The 20,559-nt window shown below is 34.1% G+C and overlaps 1 protein-coding gene across 1 annotated transcript in view; it reads right to left on the bottom strand.

Annotated features, from left to right (window-relative positions):
* LOC149806262 (uncharacterized) overlaps window positions 1-17,599 on the bottom strand; it is a 101,714-nt gene extending 84,115 nt beyond the window's left edge. Inside the window, exon 1 of the mRNA XM_089951211.1 lies at window positions 17,108-17,599. Coding sequence (XP_089807337.1) covers window positions 17,108-17,302 — 195 coding nt within the window. The 5' untranslated portion in view covers window positions 17,303-17,599. The remainder of the gene's footprint in view (window positions 1-17,107) is intronic.
* Between the last annotated feature and the right edge of the window lie 2,960 nt (window positions 17,600-20,559).

The following is a 20,559-nucleotide window of genomic DNA, read 5'->3' on the forward strand; positions in this document are numbered from 1 at the left end:
GAAAGCGTCTACGTACGTATCGAGTTCAGCAACCTAGTAAATGAAAAATGTCTACGTACGTATCGATCGAGTCCATCAAACCAGTAAATGAAAAATGTCTACGTACGTATCGAGTTCAGCTAACTAGTAAATGAAAAATGACAGAATAGATTCCAAAACCTCCAATGCTTTCATATTCAAATCAATCCGGTCAGTATAGTGTGGTCACAAGACAGACGCTAAGACATTATATATATAAAAGTTAAAATTTCTGGTATGGTAATCCGGATTAGGTCTGAACAAACCGAATTTTATCACCATCCGAAATCAGACTTTCATCACGTATGCATAAGTTATTGGTGAATTTCTAATATATGCTACGTGGGCATGTCTAGAAAAAAGATTTCTTTCAAACGCTCGCTAAACATAAATCAGAAACTTGCACCATAAAGACCAGTGTGTGGAGTGTTGATGCTGCAGCTAGTATGGCAACTACCGTTGAATCTGTCTTATGAGCTCAATCATCACGTGAACTGCACTGACTCAATCAACTGACGAAAGTGTCTTATCAAGGAATTTGCATCAATCGTGGGTTAAACAGCAGGCAAAAGCCGACAAGTACTCATGTTAGAATATGTTTTATAACAGACTGTGTGTAAATGAAGTCATTGAACATTTATCACTTACGAAAGCTAATCTAAGGCCTTTACTGGGATCCTGTTTACGGTAATTCTGAGTAACGGCACTGAAATAAAATTGCTCCTATTTTTGACAAATCAATTGTTAATCAAGTCATGTAACTTGCAACTCTTGCTCTGTTTTATGACTCGCATACAGACAGAAGAACAGACTGAACAGAACAGCTGATACATATTCTTTAAGATGCACATTTTTAGCTTTTATTTCCGCAACCTTGAATTCACGTGTCTATCGAAATTCCTCCTGTGTTTACATCTATTTAGTCAAATCTGCCTTGAATGTTTCCTTTGAAAAATGGGTATGGCATCATTAGAGATTTTGGCGGTGAAGTAGACGATTGTGGCAAGTAGACATTTTTACCATTCAGGCATATAATATATAGAACATAATGATAGTGCTATCTTTTCAAAATAAGCTCCGGCAGAAAAAAGAAGTGGAAACAAAAATTGCGAGATGACATATACAAGGCCTTTATACGAAACATTAAACCCATCACCTAGAAATTAAACAGCTTATGAAGTTGAGGAGTTTTTATACCGAGAAATAGAGGAATTCGCTGAAAAAGGAAAATATGGAATACTTTTCAACTTGTTCAAACAAAGAAGCATATAAGGTAAAACTCAAAATAACGTGGAATCATTTCACAATAAATATTAAAAAATGCTTTAACGTTTTAGCCACATTATTTGATGAGTGTAATCAGTCATCATATATTAATAGACATGAGGCCAGTGGAAGCTAGCAAGGATGAAAGAAGACAAGTAATGATTAACCTGCTCGGTGTTGCATAGGTGAAACAATTAGAATTTCGAAATACCTGACAAGTTTTGAAAGATGCTACCTTCTTAACATTACCGAAAAATATTTATAATCAGCCTAGTAATTTTAAGCAATTCGCTCATGAAGGGAAACGACACGCTGTTTGTACAACCAAATATTATGGCATAACAAATCTGAAAAGGTCAAGAAGACCAAAAGAATAAACGGTAGAGCGTGTATGTTAACGAATGGAAAGAATAAAGTATTTAAAACTGGCAACTAGCGAACTGATTATGTCAGTAAAATAAATAAATTGCCTAAAGCACATATCTCTGTCGGAAAAAGAGGAAATAGAATACATATAACAAAATATTAAGAAGTATGAATATTTTTGAATTTATGAAAGATCACGAGTTTATTGACATTGACAGCAGTATAAAGGCTGATGCATTAGTGCACGAAGGAATTAGAAACGTGCATATGCGAATATGTATTGAACCAGAGGGAAAAAGAAAGTACGTAAACAAATTCCTCACAGGTAAATAACTAAATGGCAAAGATTACAAACTCCATCCAGACAATAACAATGGTAACAAATGCTATCAGGGAAAACTTTACAATATATTAACCTGATTTTAACTATATTTAAAAAAGCTGTATAATAACATAGACAATTTACAAGGCTACGGTATGATGTCTGAGATTAGGGAACATTTAGACTCCTATTTTATTTAAAAATGATGTTGGCATTGCGCCATAAAGATTGCAATATTCCTTAATAATATTTTAACCATTTACGTTTTCAACACAGTTATGAAATCGTTTTACAAAACAATTATCACAAAATCAACCAAAATCAGATGATGTGGGAATAGGATGCAGATTTTGAAGACATAATGTTTTTTACAAACTGTACTGGACATCTAATATTCCTTGAACTAAACTGCAAGCATAAACGGTACAATTCTGTCCAAGGCAACCTGTCTGAGAGAAGCTTTCAGTTGCAAAAATGTTCAAATTCAATATACGGAAGAAATGAAATACAAACTGTCGGATATATAAACAGCGTCAACGAGATGAAAATGTTATTTCAGTGGAATAAATGTGATGATTAGAGAGAAAAAGGAGCATAGACTTTGATGTGGATAGTGGTGTGACAATTGATGAAACTAATAGAGGGTTGGTCGGAAAACTCAAAAATGATCAAGCACTCGATTATGATTTTTAGCAATCGATTATAAACTATGAAAATTGTCTTCTTTGGAATATTTCTCTTAAACAGCTCTTTTAACAGTTTCATTGAATTGAATTGCAGCGCAGCTTGATTATTAGTCCAATGAAAGACCATTTCACACAGGTATGTTTATTGGTCATTGATTGTCAATGCCACATCCCAGATTTTTGTAGGACAGCATAGTGACAAGGATAATTACATGAACTCAGGGCATGGGAAAACATTTTCAAGTATGGGAAATTACTTTTTCCATAACAAAAATAGAAACTATCACCAACCAATTAAAAATCGATGGTAAATCAGTTCTGATGAACACTAATTTGTATTTGAACCCAATTCCCAGTCGGAAAATGGGGGCTTGCATACGAAAATCAATTTTAACATTAAGCGTGACACGGGCAACATCTACTAATGGTGGTCTTTAAAGACACATAAATAGAATTCGCCTGGCCCGTGTGATTGACAAGGTTTCGAACATATTTGCTTGGCAGAAATTGATTATGATCTAACTAATCGAGTTTGGAAAGCACTTAAAGAATTTCCCGTTTATATTAATGGAAAGTATTATGGTGCTGGAGAGCTTTTATTTGGCTTGGAAACAACTCTGGGTAGGAAATAAAAATTCCCCTTAATTACCACACAACCACCACCACACCCAGTTCCAACTCCTGAATGGAGTTTAGACGTTTGCCCTATAACTTAAGAGAATTTCACCATGTCCGTTTCTGGACAACATTGAAGATTGTAGATGGGCATTCGAGAATGGCATCTACACATACTGTACTAAAATGTCATGTTTCACTTAGAGACCATTACATTTGTTGATATGTGTCAAAACCACAACAAAGGACGAAGTCGATAGATTCAGGACGCAGTACGATATAACGTTTTGGAAGTGTCATATAAATTGGGCTGTATGGATAGCTGGATACTGGTTGCGGGATATCGTATTAGCATTTGATTTAATAAGACATCTTTACAATGGGGACTTAGAGTAAGACCTATGTTGGCCCAGGTATTATATCATATTACAATGGGGACTTAGAGTAAGACCTATGTTGGCCCAGGTATTATATCATATTACAATGGGGACTTAGAGTAAGACCTATGTTGGCCCAGGTATTATATCATATTTTCAACACGGGTGTTAATAGTTACTTTTTGAACTTTAAACAAAAGTTTTTTTTTTTTTAAATGGATGATTTAATTTACTGAGCTAAAAGCAGCATTCAGAGGTCTGTATTACAAAGATTGCCATTCTACCCAAATTTAGAATATAATATCGTTTTATTTAACAGACGCTTCAACAGAGAATCAGCGCCTTATTCCATTTTGATGAGTATGATGTAATAATTAAAATTGGTTTTTTTTTTGTGTGTAAAAAGCATTCATTTTGTACCCTCTGTATTGTTATATCATATTTGTATTGCATTAAATCAGTGAGGAAGAAGTACAAATCCAGCTGTAGGATAAACGGAATGATAACTGGATGCAGACAGACGATGTACTAAATCTATCAGTGTGGCTGAGAATAGAACATACATGACTATGCTGATTTCAATTGATATGGTTCTGGTTATTGATTTGATTTGGAATATTGCTGAGATTGGATAATTTTTTATATGTAGAGAGACCAGCAATTGCCAACATTCTCTTAAGAAATGTGAGTTCAGTTATTCCTATTGCTGTTTAAACCATGCATGTCCTGCATTTAGCAGCACTGTGTAGGGTGTTGTCTGCAGACTGTCAGGTTTTTCTTGAAGTAGACTCCGTATGCTTGCATTAGACAGCGTGACGAAGTTCCCCTGATTTTTTTTTATTTTTTATTTTGGTTTAGCAAGGCGAATGTCCGGGTTTACTCGTGTTCTAGTTCTGTTCTGATATTCAGAAAATTATGGGAGTGTAAATGAACCATATTTTCACCTACGTAACCACTAACATAATCAATGGATTGTCATGTAAAACAATCATAAATAAGGACCAAAAATGCGTTTGCTCGAACGTAAATTATAGTCTCTACCCCCGCCGTGACCCAACCCCCGTTTCATCTCAAAACTTGTAGAAATTCAGTTAATTTAAGACGAACAGTCACTTGATGGTGTATATTGCTTGTAATAAACACGTACAATGTACATTATTTTATACGTAATAAACACGTACAATGTACATTATTTTTTATGTAATCAAACCGTACAACGTACATTGTTTAATATGTAATTAAAACTCACAAAGTACATTATTTTATATGTAATTAAAACGTACAACGTACATTATTTTATACGTAATTAAAACGTACAACGTACATTATTTTATATGCAGTTAAAACAACGTACAATGTGCATTATTTTATATGTGATTAAAACCAATACGCAAAAAGCAATAGGTGTGTTTCATGTTTTATTACGTATCTCCCATCCCAACGCACCGCATTGCAATGAAACGTAAATCACTTTGCAAAATAATGAATTAAAGCAATTTAGAAATTTATATTTGCAAAATTGGTATACAGTATAAGGCATGGATTCAAGTTGTCATGTCTGAAATACGGTTTATGCTTGAGGTTAAAGGTCAGCTTTAAACACTCCCTATATTGTTACTGATGACATTAAATGGCATGAAAACAAAATATATCTTGAAATATCAACTTGCGTGGCTTAAATTTAAATGTATACAGCTTAAATGAAACTGTGATTTTGAAACACAAAAATTAAATTTAAATATATACAACTTGTTATCTTGAAATGAAGAGATTTATGGGTGATCCATTTTTGGCACTGATAATAAATTGATCTTTCAGATGTTCTTTAAATACGAAAATGTAAAATAATTTCAACCGATGAGGATAAATGAATTTCATCCAACAAAAGCACAGAAAAATGCAATATGATCTGCAACACTTGTAACAATCGTCGTAATTTTCGGTTGAAGATACTTTAATGACAAGAATATAAAAAAGTTAGGTGATAAAACGTTTTCGAAGTCCATTGATAAAATGATCTGAAAACTGCAGGTGATGGCTTATATTACTTTAGAAAAGAAAACGTACATGAATGACAGAAAGTCCTTATCCATGAAAAAGAAGCTGTTTGACTGGGGGCTAATGAGTCTGGATAATAAAAGTGCGGTAAGTTATTAGACACATCATTCTGCAAGATAGCAATGGACTAACAGATGAGTAAATATAGAAAGGGAATTAAATATTATATATAATCAGAATCTTAGATCCATGAATAGAACATCAACTACACACTCTATTTCCACACTATCAGACTGGGCCCATAGTGGCTGAGTTGTCTAAGGCATACTGGGCCACGAGTGGCTGAGTTGTCTAAGGCACTCGCCTTTACAGATCAATGACATCTCAGCTGTCGGCATGGCTTAAATTCTCAGCTCCACCAACGGGAGTGAATAAGCAGTAGTTTCCCTTGAGTCGGTGGCTCTTCCTAAGGTTTTACCGTGTTCTTCCTCCACCAAATATACTGGCCGCCATGTATAGTCTGTCATGCGCTAAGAAATGGCGTTAAGCAGACAACACTATCATACTATTATTAATACAACCTGTATCTACGATCAAAAGAATATCTAGTACACATTATATTTCCACATTTAGAAGAATATCCATTTCTACATAATCAGACATTATCTTTTGTATATAAAAAAAACTATTTAAGAATATATATATATATATATATATATATATATATATATATATATATATATATATATATATATATATATATACTTGTCATTTCGTGAAAATGGGCAGCATCGATAAGAAATGTTTCTTCTGCAAGAAAACACAAGGTATTTTGACCTAATTATGTCACCATATTTGTTTCTCAGTTTGCTGTAGTAACATTCGTTTATGTACAAGTCGGACAACTCTAACAGTATATAGCACACGTAAGCAAGTTTTCTTAATTTAATATTTAATTCTTCTTTGTTTTGTTTTCAAACTGACTTACACTAAGAAATTGTCCACCTTGAAAATAAGAAATCTTTCTGGCAGCTGAAAAACTTAATGTTATCTGCCATTAACTCAACATCGTTAAATAAATTCTCCGTCTGCCTAATATCAAATACAGCGTAATTCAAAATTCTCCGTCCGCTTAATATCAAATACAGCCTAATTCAAAATTCGCCGTCTGCTTAATATCAAATACAGCGTAATTCAAAATTCTCCGTCTGCCTAATATCAAATACAGCCTAATTCAAAATTCTCCGTCTGCTTAATATCAAATACAGCCTAATTCAAAATTCTCCGTCTGCTTAATATCAAATACAGCCTAATTCAAAATTCTCCGTCTCCCTAATATCAAATACAGCGTAATTCAAAATTCTCCGTCTGCCTAATATCAAATACAGCGTAATTCAAAATTCTCCGTCTGCCTAATATCAAATACAGCGTAATTCAAAATTCTCCGACTGCTTAATATCAAATACAACGTAATTCAAAATTCTCCGCCTGCTTATCAAATACAGTGATATTCATTAGTTTACAAATGTCTTTCTCAAATGCTTTTTAAACCGTTTATATTTAGGTTCAGAATGAATGACAGTCGTATCATTTTTATCCAAGTACTACTCATTTATTCTTTTATCATTTGTACGTGGTTTCGTGCTAAGTGTTCAACAGATGCCACTCGTAATCGTTAAGAACGTGTCATAGCTAATCAGCAGCTCCAGTTCTACAACGTGTCATAGCCAATCAACAGTTCTAGTTCTGCAATATGTCATAGATAATCAACAGTTCTATTTCTGCAATATGCCATAGCCAATCAACAGTTCAAGTTCTACAACGTGTCATAGCCAATCAACAGTTCCAGTTCAACAAGGTGTCATAGCCAATCAACAGTTCCAGTTCAACAAGGTGTCATAGCCAATCAACAGTTCCAGTTCTACAACGGCCATATCCTATCAACAGTTCCAGTTCTACAATGTGTCATAGACAATCAACAGTTCTAGTTCTACAATATGTCATAGCGAATATTGTATGTCTATACGCTATTGGTTTCTATCTCCTGTAGAGCCCTGATGGATGCGTTTAAATGCTCGGCCAACACGGGTATGTGAGAAAGCGGCCAGTAGCTCACTTGAGTCTGTGATTCTTCTTATCAGGTCAATCGTGTATATATCAGGATAATATTGCATATATCTGGTTAAAAATGTATATATCTGGTTAATCATGTACATATCTAGGTAATTATGTATGTATCAGGTTAATAACGTATGTATCAGGTTAATATTGTATGTATCAGGGTAATAATGTATGTATCAGGGTAATAATGTATGTATCATGGTAATTATGCATGTATCAGGGTAATAATGTATGTATCAGGGTAATATTGTATATTTCTGGGTAATCATTTCTATATCAGGGTGATCATGTATATATCAGGATAATAATGTATTGTAAAAAATTTCACGTTCTACAATATGTCATAGCGAATCAACAGTTCACGTTCTACAACGTGTCATAGCAAATCAAGACTTCACGTTCTACAACGTGTCACAGTGAATCAACAGTTCCAGTTCTACAACGTGTCATAGCCAATCAACAGTTCAAATTCTACAATGTGTCATAGCCAATCAACAGTTCAAATTATACAACGTGTCATAGACAATCAACAGTTCAAATTATACAACATGTCATAGCGAATAAAGACTTCACGTTCTACAGCGTGTCATAGCCAATCAACAGTTCACGTTCTACAACGTGTCATAGCAAATCAAGACTTCACGTTCTACAACATGTCATAGCAAATCAAGACTTCACGTTCTACAACGTGTCACAGTGAATCAACAGTTCAAAATCTACAATGTGTCATAGCCAATCAACAGTTCAAATTATACAACGTGTCATAGCCAATCAACAGTTCAAATTATACAACATGTCATAGCGAATGAAGACTTCACGTTCTACAACGTGTCATAGCCAATCAACAGTTCACGTTCTACAATATGTCATAGCCAATCAACAGTTCCAGGTCTACAACGTGTAATAGCCAATCAACAGTTCAAATTCTACAACGTGTCATAGCCAATCAACAGTTCAAATTATACAACATGTCATAGCGAATGAAGACTTCACGTTCTACAACGTGTCATAGCCAATCAACAGTTCCAGTTCTACAACGTGTAATAGCCAATCAACAGTTCAAATTCTACAACGTGTCATAGCCAATCAACAGTTCAAATTATACAACATGTCATAACGAATGAAGACTTCACGTTCTACAACGTGTCATAGCGAATCAACAGTTCACGTTCTGCAATATGTCATAGCCAATCAACAGTTCCAGTTCTACAACGTGTCATGGCCAATCAACAGTTCAAATTCTACAATATGTCATAGCGAATGAAGACTTCACGTTCTACAAAGTGTCATAGCCAATCAACAGTTCACGTTCTACCACGTGTCATAGCAAATCAAGACTTCGCGTTCTACAACGTGTCATATCAAATCAAGACTTCACGTTCTACAACGTGTCACAGCAAATCAAGACTTCACGTTCTACAACGTGTCACAGTGAATCAACAGTTCCAGTTCTACAACGTGTAATAGCCAATCAACAGTTCAAATTCTACAACGTGTCATAGCCAATCAACAGTTCAAATTATACAACATGTCATACCGAATGAAGACTTAACGTTATACAACGTGTCATAGCGAATCAACAGTTCACGTTCTACAATATGTCATAGCCAATCAACAGTTCCAGTTCTACAACGTGTCATGGCCAATCAGCAGTTCAAATTCTACAATATGTCATAGCGAATGAAGACTTCACGTTCTACAAAGTGTCATAGCCAATCAACAGTTCAAGTTCTACAATGTCATAGCGAATCAACAGTTCATGTTCTACAACGTGTCATATGTAGTCATCATTTCTACAACGTGTCATAACCAATCATTTGAACAACGTGTCCTAGCCAATCAACATCTCACGTCCTACAATATGTCATAGCGAATCAACAGTTCACGTTCTACAACGTGTCCTAGCCAATCGACAGTTCACGTTCTACAACTGATATTTTTAAAGATACATTAGTAGATACAGGTTCACTAGAATAATGCACTTGATCTAGTTTGTAATTTTCATGCTCATGTTCCGACATTCCTACAACGATGTCGCATATTAACAACATATCCTTTCAGACATAATATCCAGTAAGGCCACATGAAAGTTAAAATGCTCTATTACTTCTTTGCATTATTGGTAATCACCATTTTAAATCTTTACATCGTTAAGCAAGGAGCAAAATTTTTATGTTAATGGTATTGCTGTTTTCTCCGACATTTGAAAACTATCCATGGACTCGAAAGGGTAGTCGTCTTTCTTCAGACTTTGTGGTTGTAAATTTGCAATCGAGTAAATCTGTACATTTTCTTCGTTACGGGTATTTGCTGGTTCTGTAGATTTTCCCATGCAAATAAATCTATATACAAGCATAATTGCTATATTATCTTTGATTTCTTTTCTTTAATTTATGAACATATCCACTATGAAACCCTTTCTCAATAATACATAGTTTTCGAAGGGTATGACTTTTACCTCTTCATCTCGATCGTTTTTATCTAATGTCTTGATGAAACCGGAAATGATATGAATGAGCAAAGGTATGCGTTTGGAGCATTTGTAATTCAGATTGCAAACATTAAGTGCTGCTCAATACGTGCCAACTTAATGGTCATGGTCTGGCATCTTTTGATATTTCATGTATTTTTGGAAGTACACTTTTGTCATCTTCCTTCGTGAACGCTAGAGGATGTGTGGTCCGTGTTCGTTATATAAAGTATATTTAAAATACTGCACTAGAATGACCTCTTCTATATGCTACTGGTTTCTATCTCCTGTAGAGCCTTGATGGATGCGTTTAAATGCTCGGCCAACACGAGTATGTGAGAAAGCGGCCAGTAGCTCACCGTGAGTCTGTGATTCTTCTTATCAGGTCAATCGTGTATATATCATGATAATATTGTATATATCTGGGTAAAAATGTATATATCTGGTTAATCATGTAGGTAATTATGTATGTATCAGGGTAATAATGTATGTATCAGGGTAATAATGTATGTATCAGGGTAATATTGTATGTATCAGTGTAATAATGTATGTATCAGGGTAATAATGTATGTATCAGGGTAATAATGTATGTATCAGGGTAATATTGTATGTATCAGGGTAATAATGTATGTATCAGGGTAATAATGTATGTATCAGGGTAATATTGTATATATCAGGGTAATAATGTATGTATCAGGGTAATAATGTATGTATCAGGGTAATATTGTATGTATCAGGGTAATATTGTATGTATCAGGGTAATATTGTATATTTCTGGGTAATCATTTCTATGTCAGGGTGATCATTTTTATATCAGGGTAATAATGTATTGTAATAAAATTATGGTATGCACGATTTGTATTTACGTCTTCAGTTTTCTAGATTTATTAGATTTTAGTGATTAGTTGTTTATTATGGAAAGTTGGTGTTGTGGAAATATTTCTTAGTCCGACTAATTAACCAGTTTCTAAGGGCAAACGTCACAGATTGCAGTATTGGTGAGATCTTAGGACGGCAATGTTTATTTTGTATATCAGATCAGATCCGGATAAGTGGGCATGAACCAAGTAGTTCTTATTTAAATCAAACGATGTTGTTTGAATGAATATCTTCATGTGATATGTTTGTGATAAAGACTGATATTTTGTACATCGGAATGTTTTAGAACGGGTAGATCCACTATCTGGAGACAACTTTTATTGTCGCTGTGAAGATAGATGTAGTGGAGTGACACAGATGAAGTCAGGCTCAAAAATCGTGGTACGGCTGACCCAGGCATATAGTAGAAAAATAGATCCATATGTTGGGTGTTTGAGTAGAATTTATATTTTCTTAGTGCAAAGTACTGGCGCTATGCTACGGAATCTTAAGAAGGAGAAACTATGTAGTTGTGGAGTTGCCATGCAAGTTGGGATATTTTGTGGTCATTGACTGATTAAAGGAAAATTATGTTTAGTCTTGACGCGTTCTTAAAACTTCAAGTTGACAACGACTCCTATCTAGAAGTACTTGGAAATAGAGGAAAATAAGGGACTTCGAGCAGAACTCACGCGATTGGTTGATTCACTCGGTAAAGAGACCTCTTTTTAACAGTATATATTAGGACAGTTTATCAGGGTAATAATGTATATATCAGCTTTTTCGGGGTAGAAATTATGACAATACTGTATCCTTCCATTTAGCCTGATTCATGTTACTTTAAACATTTAGAATAATATATGTACCTTCGGCCTATTTCTGTGTTTGCTTTGATTCACCAATGAGATCTCTGTGTTTGCTTTGATTCACCAATGAGATCCCTGTGTTTGCTTTTAATTCACCAATGAGATCTCTGTGTTTGCTTTGATTCACCAATGAGATCTCTGTGTTTGCTTTTAATTCACCAATGAGATCTCTGTGTTTGCTTTGATTCACCAATGAGATCATGCTTGTTCAGATGGAACAGATGGAACTGCTGGAATCTTGATTCTATTTTTAGTGGCTAAGCTATATATGCACTCTCGTTGTTGTTTCTACGGCAGTATGACATGAGCTGTTCTCATCAAACGGGATAAATATAGATGCTTTTGACGATATTTTTTACTGGCCATTAGCGGCCAGACTATGTTTGTCCTTTTGCTTCGAGATAATGTATTTTCTTCAATTACTATACTGAAATGATTAGTTCTTTTGTTTGAAAATCGAAGCAAGAATATTTTTTTCAAGCTATTTGGGAACAGGATATAAAATTCCAGCACTACCCTTCCACCTTGAAAATTAACCATCATAAACATATTTACGTCACTGTCATTTGCCAAAATTGCGTCACATACATATATCTGCAGGTGTCCGGCAGACGTGTAGCTGCATATGATTTTAAAGAACTTGTTTTATCAATCAACAGGTATTAACTTTATCGGCAGTTTCAAAGAAAAACACGTTATAACAAAATATCTAGAACTTTCAAATAGCTATCGTATGCATGCGTTTTAATATTACTTTGGTTTTTATTTACACGTCTGGGACCAAAATTGTAAATAAACGTGGAAATCAAACTAGCTTTATTCTCCTCCGTAATTAATGTGCATGCATCTGTCATTCAGTGGACTGGTTCCTTGGTGATAACATTCATTGCATCAAGAATGTTGTGTTCTTCTGCTTCATACATCAATAAAGTCAGTTTTGATTTCATTAAGGAATGACGTGCAACGTATTAACGATTAACTGCCTCCATAATAAATTACATTAACGTTACTACAAGCAAAACGTGCGGCAAATATGATAGTGTTTAAAACAGTGATAGCACTCACCTTTATGTTTCTTAAAACACAACACAATCACTTTATTAATTTACGTACAAACACATATTTTGATACTGCTTTAAATCATGAGTCCACAGCTAAACTCATCCTGCTTCAAATATAATAGAAATGTACTGTAATACCAAGCTTCAAATGTAATAGAAATGTACTGTAATACCAAGCTTCAAATGTAATAAGAATGTACTGTAATACCAAGCTTCAAATGTAATAAGAATGTACTGTAATACCCAGCTTCAAATGTAATAGAAATGTACTGTAATACCCAGCTCTCAAAAATGTAATAGAAATATCCAATAATACCAATCTTCAAATGTAAAAGAAATTTACTACAATACCAAGCTTCAGATATAATAGAAGTATCCTACAATACCAAGCTTCAAATATAATGAAAATCTCCTACAATACCAAGCTTCAAATGTAATAGCATCAAACATAAAATAAAAATCCCATAATATCAAACTTCAAGTGCAATATAACACTCCAGTTTATTTGTATAAAAGTGAATGGAGAGAACTTTCAGTGTTATTTTCAAATCCAACAATATTCATATCAAGGCATACAGGAAATTCACCTCCATTTTCCGTATAAAATTATGTGGGAAAGTGTAAAAAGAAAGACTAGAATGTTTGAATGTATTTTTTTGATGACAACGATAATGCGAAGTCCTATAAATTACGACCACAAAAAAATCAAAAACATAAGTAACTAAAGCGAAATGATTTCTAGTTTACATTCAAATGAATGGAATGTATGTTCAATTATGTTAACTTTGTTTTAACATAATAGTATTAAATTAGAAAATCTTTTAAGTTTTTATTAAGAAGTCATGGTTATTATTTGAATCTGTTTTTGATTGATTTGAGCACTGAATGTACTAAATTTGCATGTCTACTTTCTTTTACCTGTTTAAAATATTGTTGTTCAATGAGTTACAAGATAATTTTGGGATGAATGGAAAATTGCTGCAGCGAATAATTTGCAAATGCATGTCCGATCATCGGGTATGACCTGAATGAATCTGAGTATGATCTAAAGGAATTTAAATATGACCTGAATGAATTTGAATATATGACTTTTGAATATATGATGTATGATTTTTTGAAATACAATTTATCTCATTTTCTTCTGTAAATAAAGTGCACGCGCTCCTTGTCGGATAGAAGAGACGGAGTGCTACCGCACTGGTTATTTATCATTACTAGCAATAAATTAGTTGTTTGAAATAAAAATCGAATTCCACATATAACTAAAAGAATACAGTATGCAGTGTTGTGCCTAGAACGTAGGATTGTAGGAATCATGCAATTGTTTATTGCAAACGTCACTTTGAGACTTTAAAAACACGGTATTGCATGGCCTTGTCGATCTGCCCTGTAGTTTATTTCCAGTGTTACTTTTTCTGTCTTCAAACCACACCATATCTATAAAAGCAGTTTCGCTGACAACTGCGTCACTTCAGGTGCTCGTAAGGCGGCAGGGGATAATTTCGTAAATTAGCCCCAGTCAAATTGTTTAAATCTATGATGTTACGTTTTCAGTTATTATTGTTTCATAATTAAAATATAGACATATTTTTGAATTAGGTGTTTCGGACTTGTGCCAGTCTTAAAAGTAATTTGAGGCATGTGCAGTTCCCATTAAAACAGTGTAATACCAATAGTCAGATAGGCAGAAATGCTAGCAAATCAAGTTTAAATATAAGTAATTTTTATATTGGAACTGAAATACATTTCATTTTATTTTAAGACTGATTTCGAATTGTTTAGTGTCATTCTAGATTTTATAATGATTCTTAAAACTTGCAAAAGGGGACACCGTTTGCCATAAAAATTTAAAGTTGGGTTAAACACTGGAATAAGTCACAGATTATCCCAGGCACAGAGACTCTCAACATAGGAAAAGAATTCCCGCAACTACATGGAGACTGCTTAATGTTGGCGTGTGTTCCTTCAAAATAAATTGAACGTGTAAAAGCATTTCCATCATAGCTATAAAAGAAAAATCTGGCGTAATCAGTGTTATGCATCTCATACATGTATAATTCTAATATATGTATCTCATACATGTATAATTCTAATATATGTATCTCATACATGTATAATTCTAATACATGCATCTCATACATGTATAATTCTAATACATGTTCGCTGAAAATAACTTCTCAAAGAAAGACAATTGAAGCATGAGTGAAAAGACTATTGCAGCATGAGTGAAAAGGACATTATAGCCTATAAGAAAAGCACATTATAGTCTATAAGAAAAGCACATTATTGTCAATAAGAAAGGCACATTATAGTCTATAAGAAAAGCACATTATTGTCAATAAGAGAAGCACATTATTGACAATAAGAAAAGCACATTATAGTCTATAAGAAAAGCACATTATTGTCTATAAGAAAAGGACATTGCAGTCTACTATAGAAGCACAGTATAATCGTCTACAAGTTGAGCACATTATCGTCGACAAGAAATACACATTACCGTCTACAAGAGAAAAAACAAGGCCGCTACAACAAATGCACGTTATAATCTACATTATAGACTACAAAGAAAACACATTATAGTCTGCAAGAAAATGCATTGTAGACTAAACTAAATGCACAGTGCATTATACAAGAAAAGCACATTGTAATCCACCAGAAAAGCACAATACAGTCTACATGAAAAGTCTAAAAGAGAAGCACATTTTAATCTACAATAAAGGCATTTTTTTAGTCTACAAGAAAACACATTATAGTCTACAAGAAACACAATGAAGTCTTCAATACAATCATAGTTTAGTCTACAAGAAAAACACATTATAGTCCACAAGAAACACACTGAAGTCGTCAAAAAAGTATATTATAGTCTATAATAAAAATACATTGGAGTCTACAAGGAAAGTACATTAAAGTCTACTAGAATAGCACATTGTACTGTATAAGAAAAGTACATTGCAGTGCATTCTATACGAACAACACATTGAAGTCTGCAAGAAAAGCACATTACAGTGCAGTCTACAAGGAAAAACACATTACAGTCTACAAGAAAAGCACACTGCTGTCTACCAGAAAAGCACATTATAGTCGACAAGAAAAGCACATTGCAGTCTACCAGAAAAGCACATTATAGTCTACCAGAAAAGCACATTGCGGTCTACGAGAAAAGCGCATTATAGTGTACAAGAAAATGAACGAAGAATATACCTATGAGATACATCAGAGGTATAAAGTAAATTCTGTTTAAATCTAATGAACAGAACTTACTAGAAAATGTATCGCGCGTATTAGTTATGTTCAAATATAATTAACACTACCTGCTATAAATTCGATTCAAATCTAATGAACACAATCTGCCAAAAACTGTATTGAGTATTTTATAAATTCGGTTCAAATCTACTGAACACAACCTATTAGAATATTGATCCAGTTTATAAATTCTTTTCAAGTCTAAATAACACAACTTACTAGAAAGTTTACAAAGTTTATGTTTTCAAATAAGTGAAAAAGATGAGCACCATACGCAATAACATGACTAGCCGAAACCCAAAATGTTGAGCTTCCATAAGCATACTTATTTTGAACTCTGAAGCCCAGCCTTATATCACGACTAGTCGGAACCCAGAAGCTCGAGCTTCCACATACATAATTCATTGGAACCTAGAAGTTCGACACGACATCATAACTAGTCGGAACCCATAAGACCGAGCTTCCACATAATAAGTTTCTGCGCTTATTTATCACGTGTACAATCCCGCAGATTAGTTTTATACCCCAGACTTTTGTTTCGGAGATTTATACGTGGTTCACAGCCTAGCTACGCAGCCGAGACACACGATGATAATTGCATATTTGCCAAATAAGATAAAAATAAAACATATCAAACATTTGTTTAAGTATTTATGAGTATTTCCCAATTTAAACAGAATTGCACCTCATAAAATGCAAATGCAATTATTGAATTTTCGCTGAATTAGCCTTTTAGTAAGCATGCTCTTACCTTGTTATAAAACTTGTTTCATGCTTTGTCGTTCTCAGCATGCCCCGACAAAATAAAAATTAAAAAATCTAAGACCAAAAGGTACATACCCTGTTTCCGGACATCACCGGACCTACCCGTCTTCTGCTGTTGCCCTTTCCGCCGCCATTTCTCATCCGGGCTTTTCGGCGGTTACGTAGTTCATCTGTTGTCCCGTCAGCGAGGCACTCACTCGTCAAGACGACAATAAGCAAAGACATGAGAATTGCACGCAATAACGAGTTCATCTTGAAACACATGTTCATCTGATTGGCTTTTTTTGGCTGTCTTGTTCAATTTTGTCCCAAAATTATATCATTGATCTGCAAAATCTACCAGGCTATTCAACAAAATGGTAAAAACATATGCTGATAATATATAAATATCTCATCAAATTATTTATAGCATTTACTGTGCTTCATTCATACGCATGTTTTCGCTTCTTCTCTTTCATCTAAAGTCCAGTGTTTGAGGTATGAACAAGTGATTAAAGCCTGTTGGCTGCAAAGTTTGTTGCAGACCGTTGCGTTTGCTACAATATCGTTGTGCAGTTTGCAACTGCTCTGTGCCCGATTGGCTGGCTACCAAAGTACATAAGCAGCAGTTTGCAGTCGATATGCGCAAAAAGGGAAAATATAATCTCTCCATCTAACTCAAATAAATTAAATCCCGAAAGCGTTAGTCTGTAATCATTTTGCAGACAGGAAAAGCGGCTATGATTATACGCTACGGAACATGTTGGAAAGTGAGCTAAATTAGGGGTAATTTACGTTGTTTTCTCTAAATTCCTGTCTGGTATTGTGCTTTCTACATCTTTGATATATATAGATCGATGCTTGGTGTCAATAGGGAATAATAAACAACAACTAATGTTACTATTTGCAACGAAACACATTTGTCAGTATGTCAATCTCCATGTCCCATTGAACGCTGTCAGCTTGGCTATGTCTATGTCCCATAGAAAGGTGTCAGCATGTCAGTGTCTATGTCCCATAGAACGGTGTCAGCATGTCAGTGTCTACGTCCCATAGAAAGGCCTCTCTCTCTCTCTCTCTCTCTCTCTCTCTCTCTCTCTCTCTCTATATATATATATATATATATATATATATATATATATATATATATATATATATATAGTTTGGTATGTATGATTTTAATCTAAAGATACCAGACAATGTAAATGGAAATATCATATCAATTCTAACCTTTGTATGAATATCGCAGAAACTGAAATATCGCGTTTTTTTTCTCGTTCTATCCAGTTCCTGATCTCGAATTATGACTTTTGTTGATTCACACACACACACACACACACACACACACACACACACCACGAAATTAACGGTGATAGTCATAACAGTGGAGGAAATTATTAGAAATATTTTGTTAAATGAGGAATGAGGAAATTATTCATCAATAGGAAACGTTAGGAAAAATACAACTACAACATAGTCGGTCTAATTAATAAACTACAACAGAGCGGGTCTAATTAATAAACTACAACAGAGTGGGTCTAATTAATAAACTACAACAGAGTGGGTCTAATTAATAAACTACAACAGAGTGGGTCTAATTAATAAACTACAACAGAGTGGGTCAAAATCATAAAGGTATTTTAAATCATACACGACAACTAACTTAGTATAAGTCTGAAATTACAACAGAGTGGCCTAAATAAAATATAACGACATAGTGAGTTTCGTTTGGAAACTACTACAAAATACAAATAACTACAAAACTAAAATGGAATGGCACTATTTAGAACCTACACAAGCGTGCATCTAATTTAGAAACAAAGAAAGAGTGGGCTTAAATTAGAAACAAAGACAGATTGGGTCTAAATAAGAAATGAAGAAATAGTCGATCTAAATTAGAAACAAAGACAGATTGGGTCTAAATTAGTAACAAAAGCAGAAAGGGTCAACATTAGAAATAAAGACAGAATGAGTCTAAATTATAAACTAAAGTAGAATGGGTCAACTTTAGAAACAAAGTCAGAGTGGTTCTAAATTAGAAATAAAGACAGAGTAGTTCTAAGTCAGAAATAAAGACAGAGTGAGCCTAAATTAGAAATAAAAGCAGAATGGGTCAACATTAGAACAAAGACAGAGTGGGTCTAACTTAGAAATAAAAACAGAGTGAGCCTAAATTAAAAATAAAAGCAGAATGTGCCAACATTAGAAACAAAGACAGAGTGGTTCTAAATTAGAAATAAAGACGGAGTAGTTCTAAGTCAGAAATAAATACAGAGTGAGCCTAAATTAGAAATAAAAGCAGAATGGATCAACATTAGAAACAAAGACAGAATGGGTCTAACTTAGAAACAAAGACAGAATGGGTCTAACTTAGAAACAAAGACACAGTTCTTCTTAATTAGATACAACAACAGTATCTAAATTAGAAACAAGAACAGAGTGGGTCTAAATTTGAAATAGTTCAGTGGTTTAAATACTTGCAATCAGTTGTTTCGTTGTAAGGTGTGTGGATAATAATCTTTCTTTTCACAACCCGCTCAACAACATATTTCAAAGACGAGAAATCACTATTGTAAACACTTCATTGTTTCAAGCAAACTAATTATTATCATATTGTTTAACGTGTCTGCGTGAACACCAGTCATTTGAAGATACTTTGGAAACAGATGGTCGTACTGCAAGACGTGTAGATGTAATTATTATAAAATGTCTTCGCCATTTTGAGGTAGATTTGGAACGTTTTTCCTGCAGCAAATATTTACATTTAATTTTAGCCCGTCTTTCTATTTAGTGGAAATCATAAATTCTAAACATGGCACTCTTAAGGGCTGAAATCGATGTGCAAAAATATAACGTTGAACGTTGCTCTTAAAAGCAATTCCTTGCATAATTCTGTATATCTGTCATGAAATATGACAAAACGGGCAAACTCAAAACGGCTAGACTAAGAGAAGAACTTCTTAGGCTCCATAATACTAATGGTGGTATCGATTCTCAGGATTTGTTAATGTTGGCAATATTGACTTGGCACGTATATACTGATGATATTTAATAGTGGTTCAATTCTAGGATAAACGGTGCTGCTTTATATAACAACACACACACACACACAACAGAACGTGTCTATAGGCAAAACGAATAGTATTTACCGAGCTAACTACATTTGCGATTTCTTAAAGAAAATGTGGTGGGTTTTGTAATCTTTCTTATGCGTGCTTAATGCTTAATTACCGAAAAAATAAAATGATCTCATTCGCATAACGGAGAGGAAAGGAATGGTTGGGGTATTTTAATAAAATAAGCGATTAAATTTGGGGTAGAATAACATTGAATTGCTATATATTTGGGTGTTAAGAGCGTTAGTACTGTACTAGACGTTTTCATTATTATTAACTTTATATACAGATTGATGATCGCCCCACACAGGGTAGATACTCCATTAAATTCCGTAATCACTCCGAAGCCCCTCCTTTGGCGGAATTCACACACTGTTCCATCTGAGCACTACACTGGCTAGGTCTGTGTAACTACATGTTATCAAGCCTTTC

This window comes from Sinohyriopsis cumingii, chromosome 2, assembly GCF_028554795.1.
Source record: "Sinohyriopsis cumingii isolate HCF-2022 chromosome 2, ASM2855479v2, whole genome shotgun sequence".
Classification (NCBI taxonomy): domain Eukaryota; kingdom Metazoa; phylum Mollusca; class Bivalvia; order Unionida; family Unionidae; genus Sinohyriopsis; species Sinohyriopsis cumingii.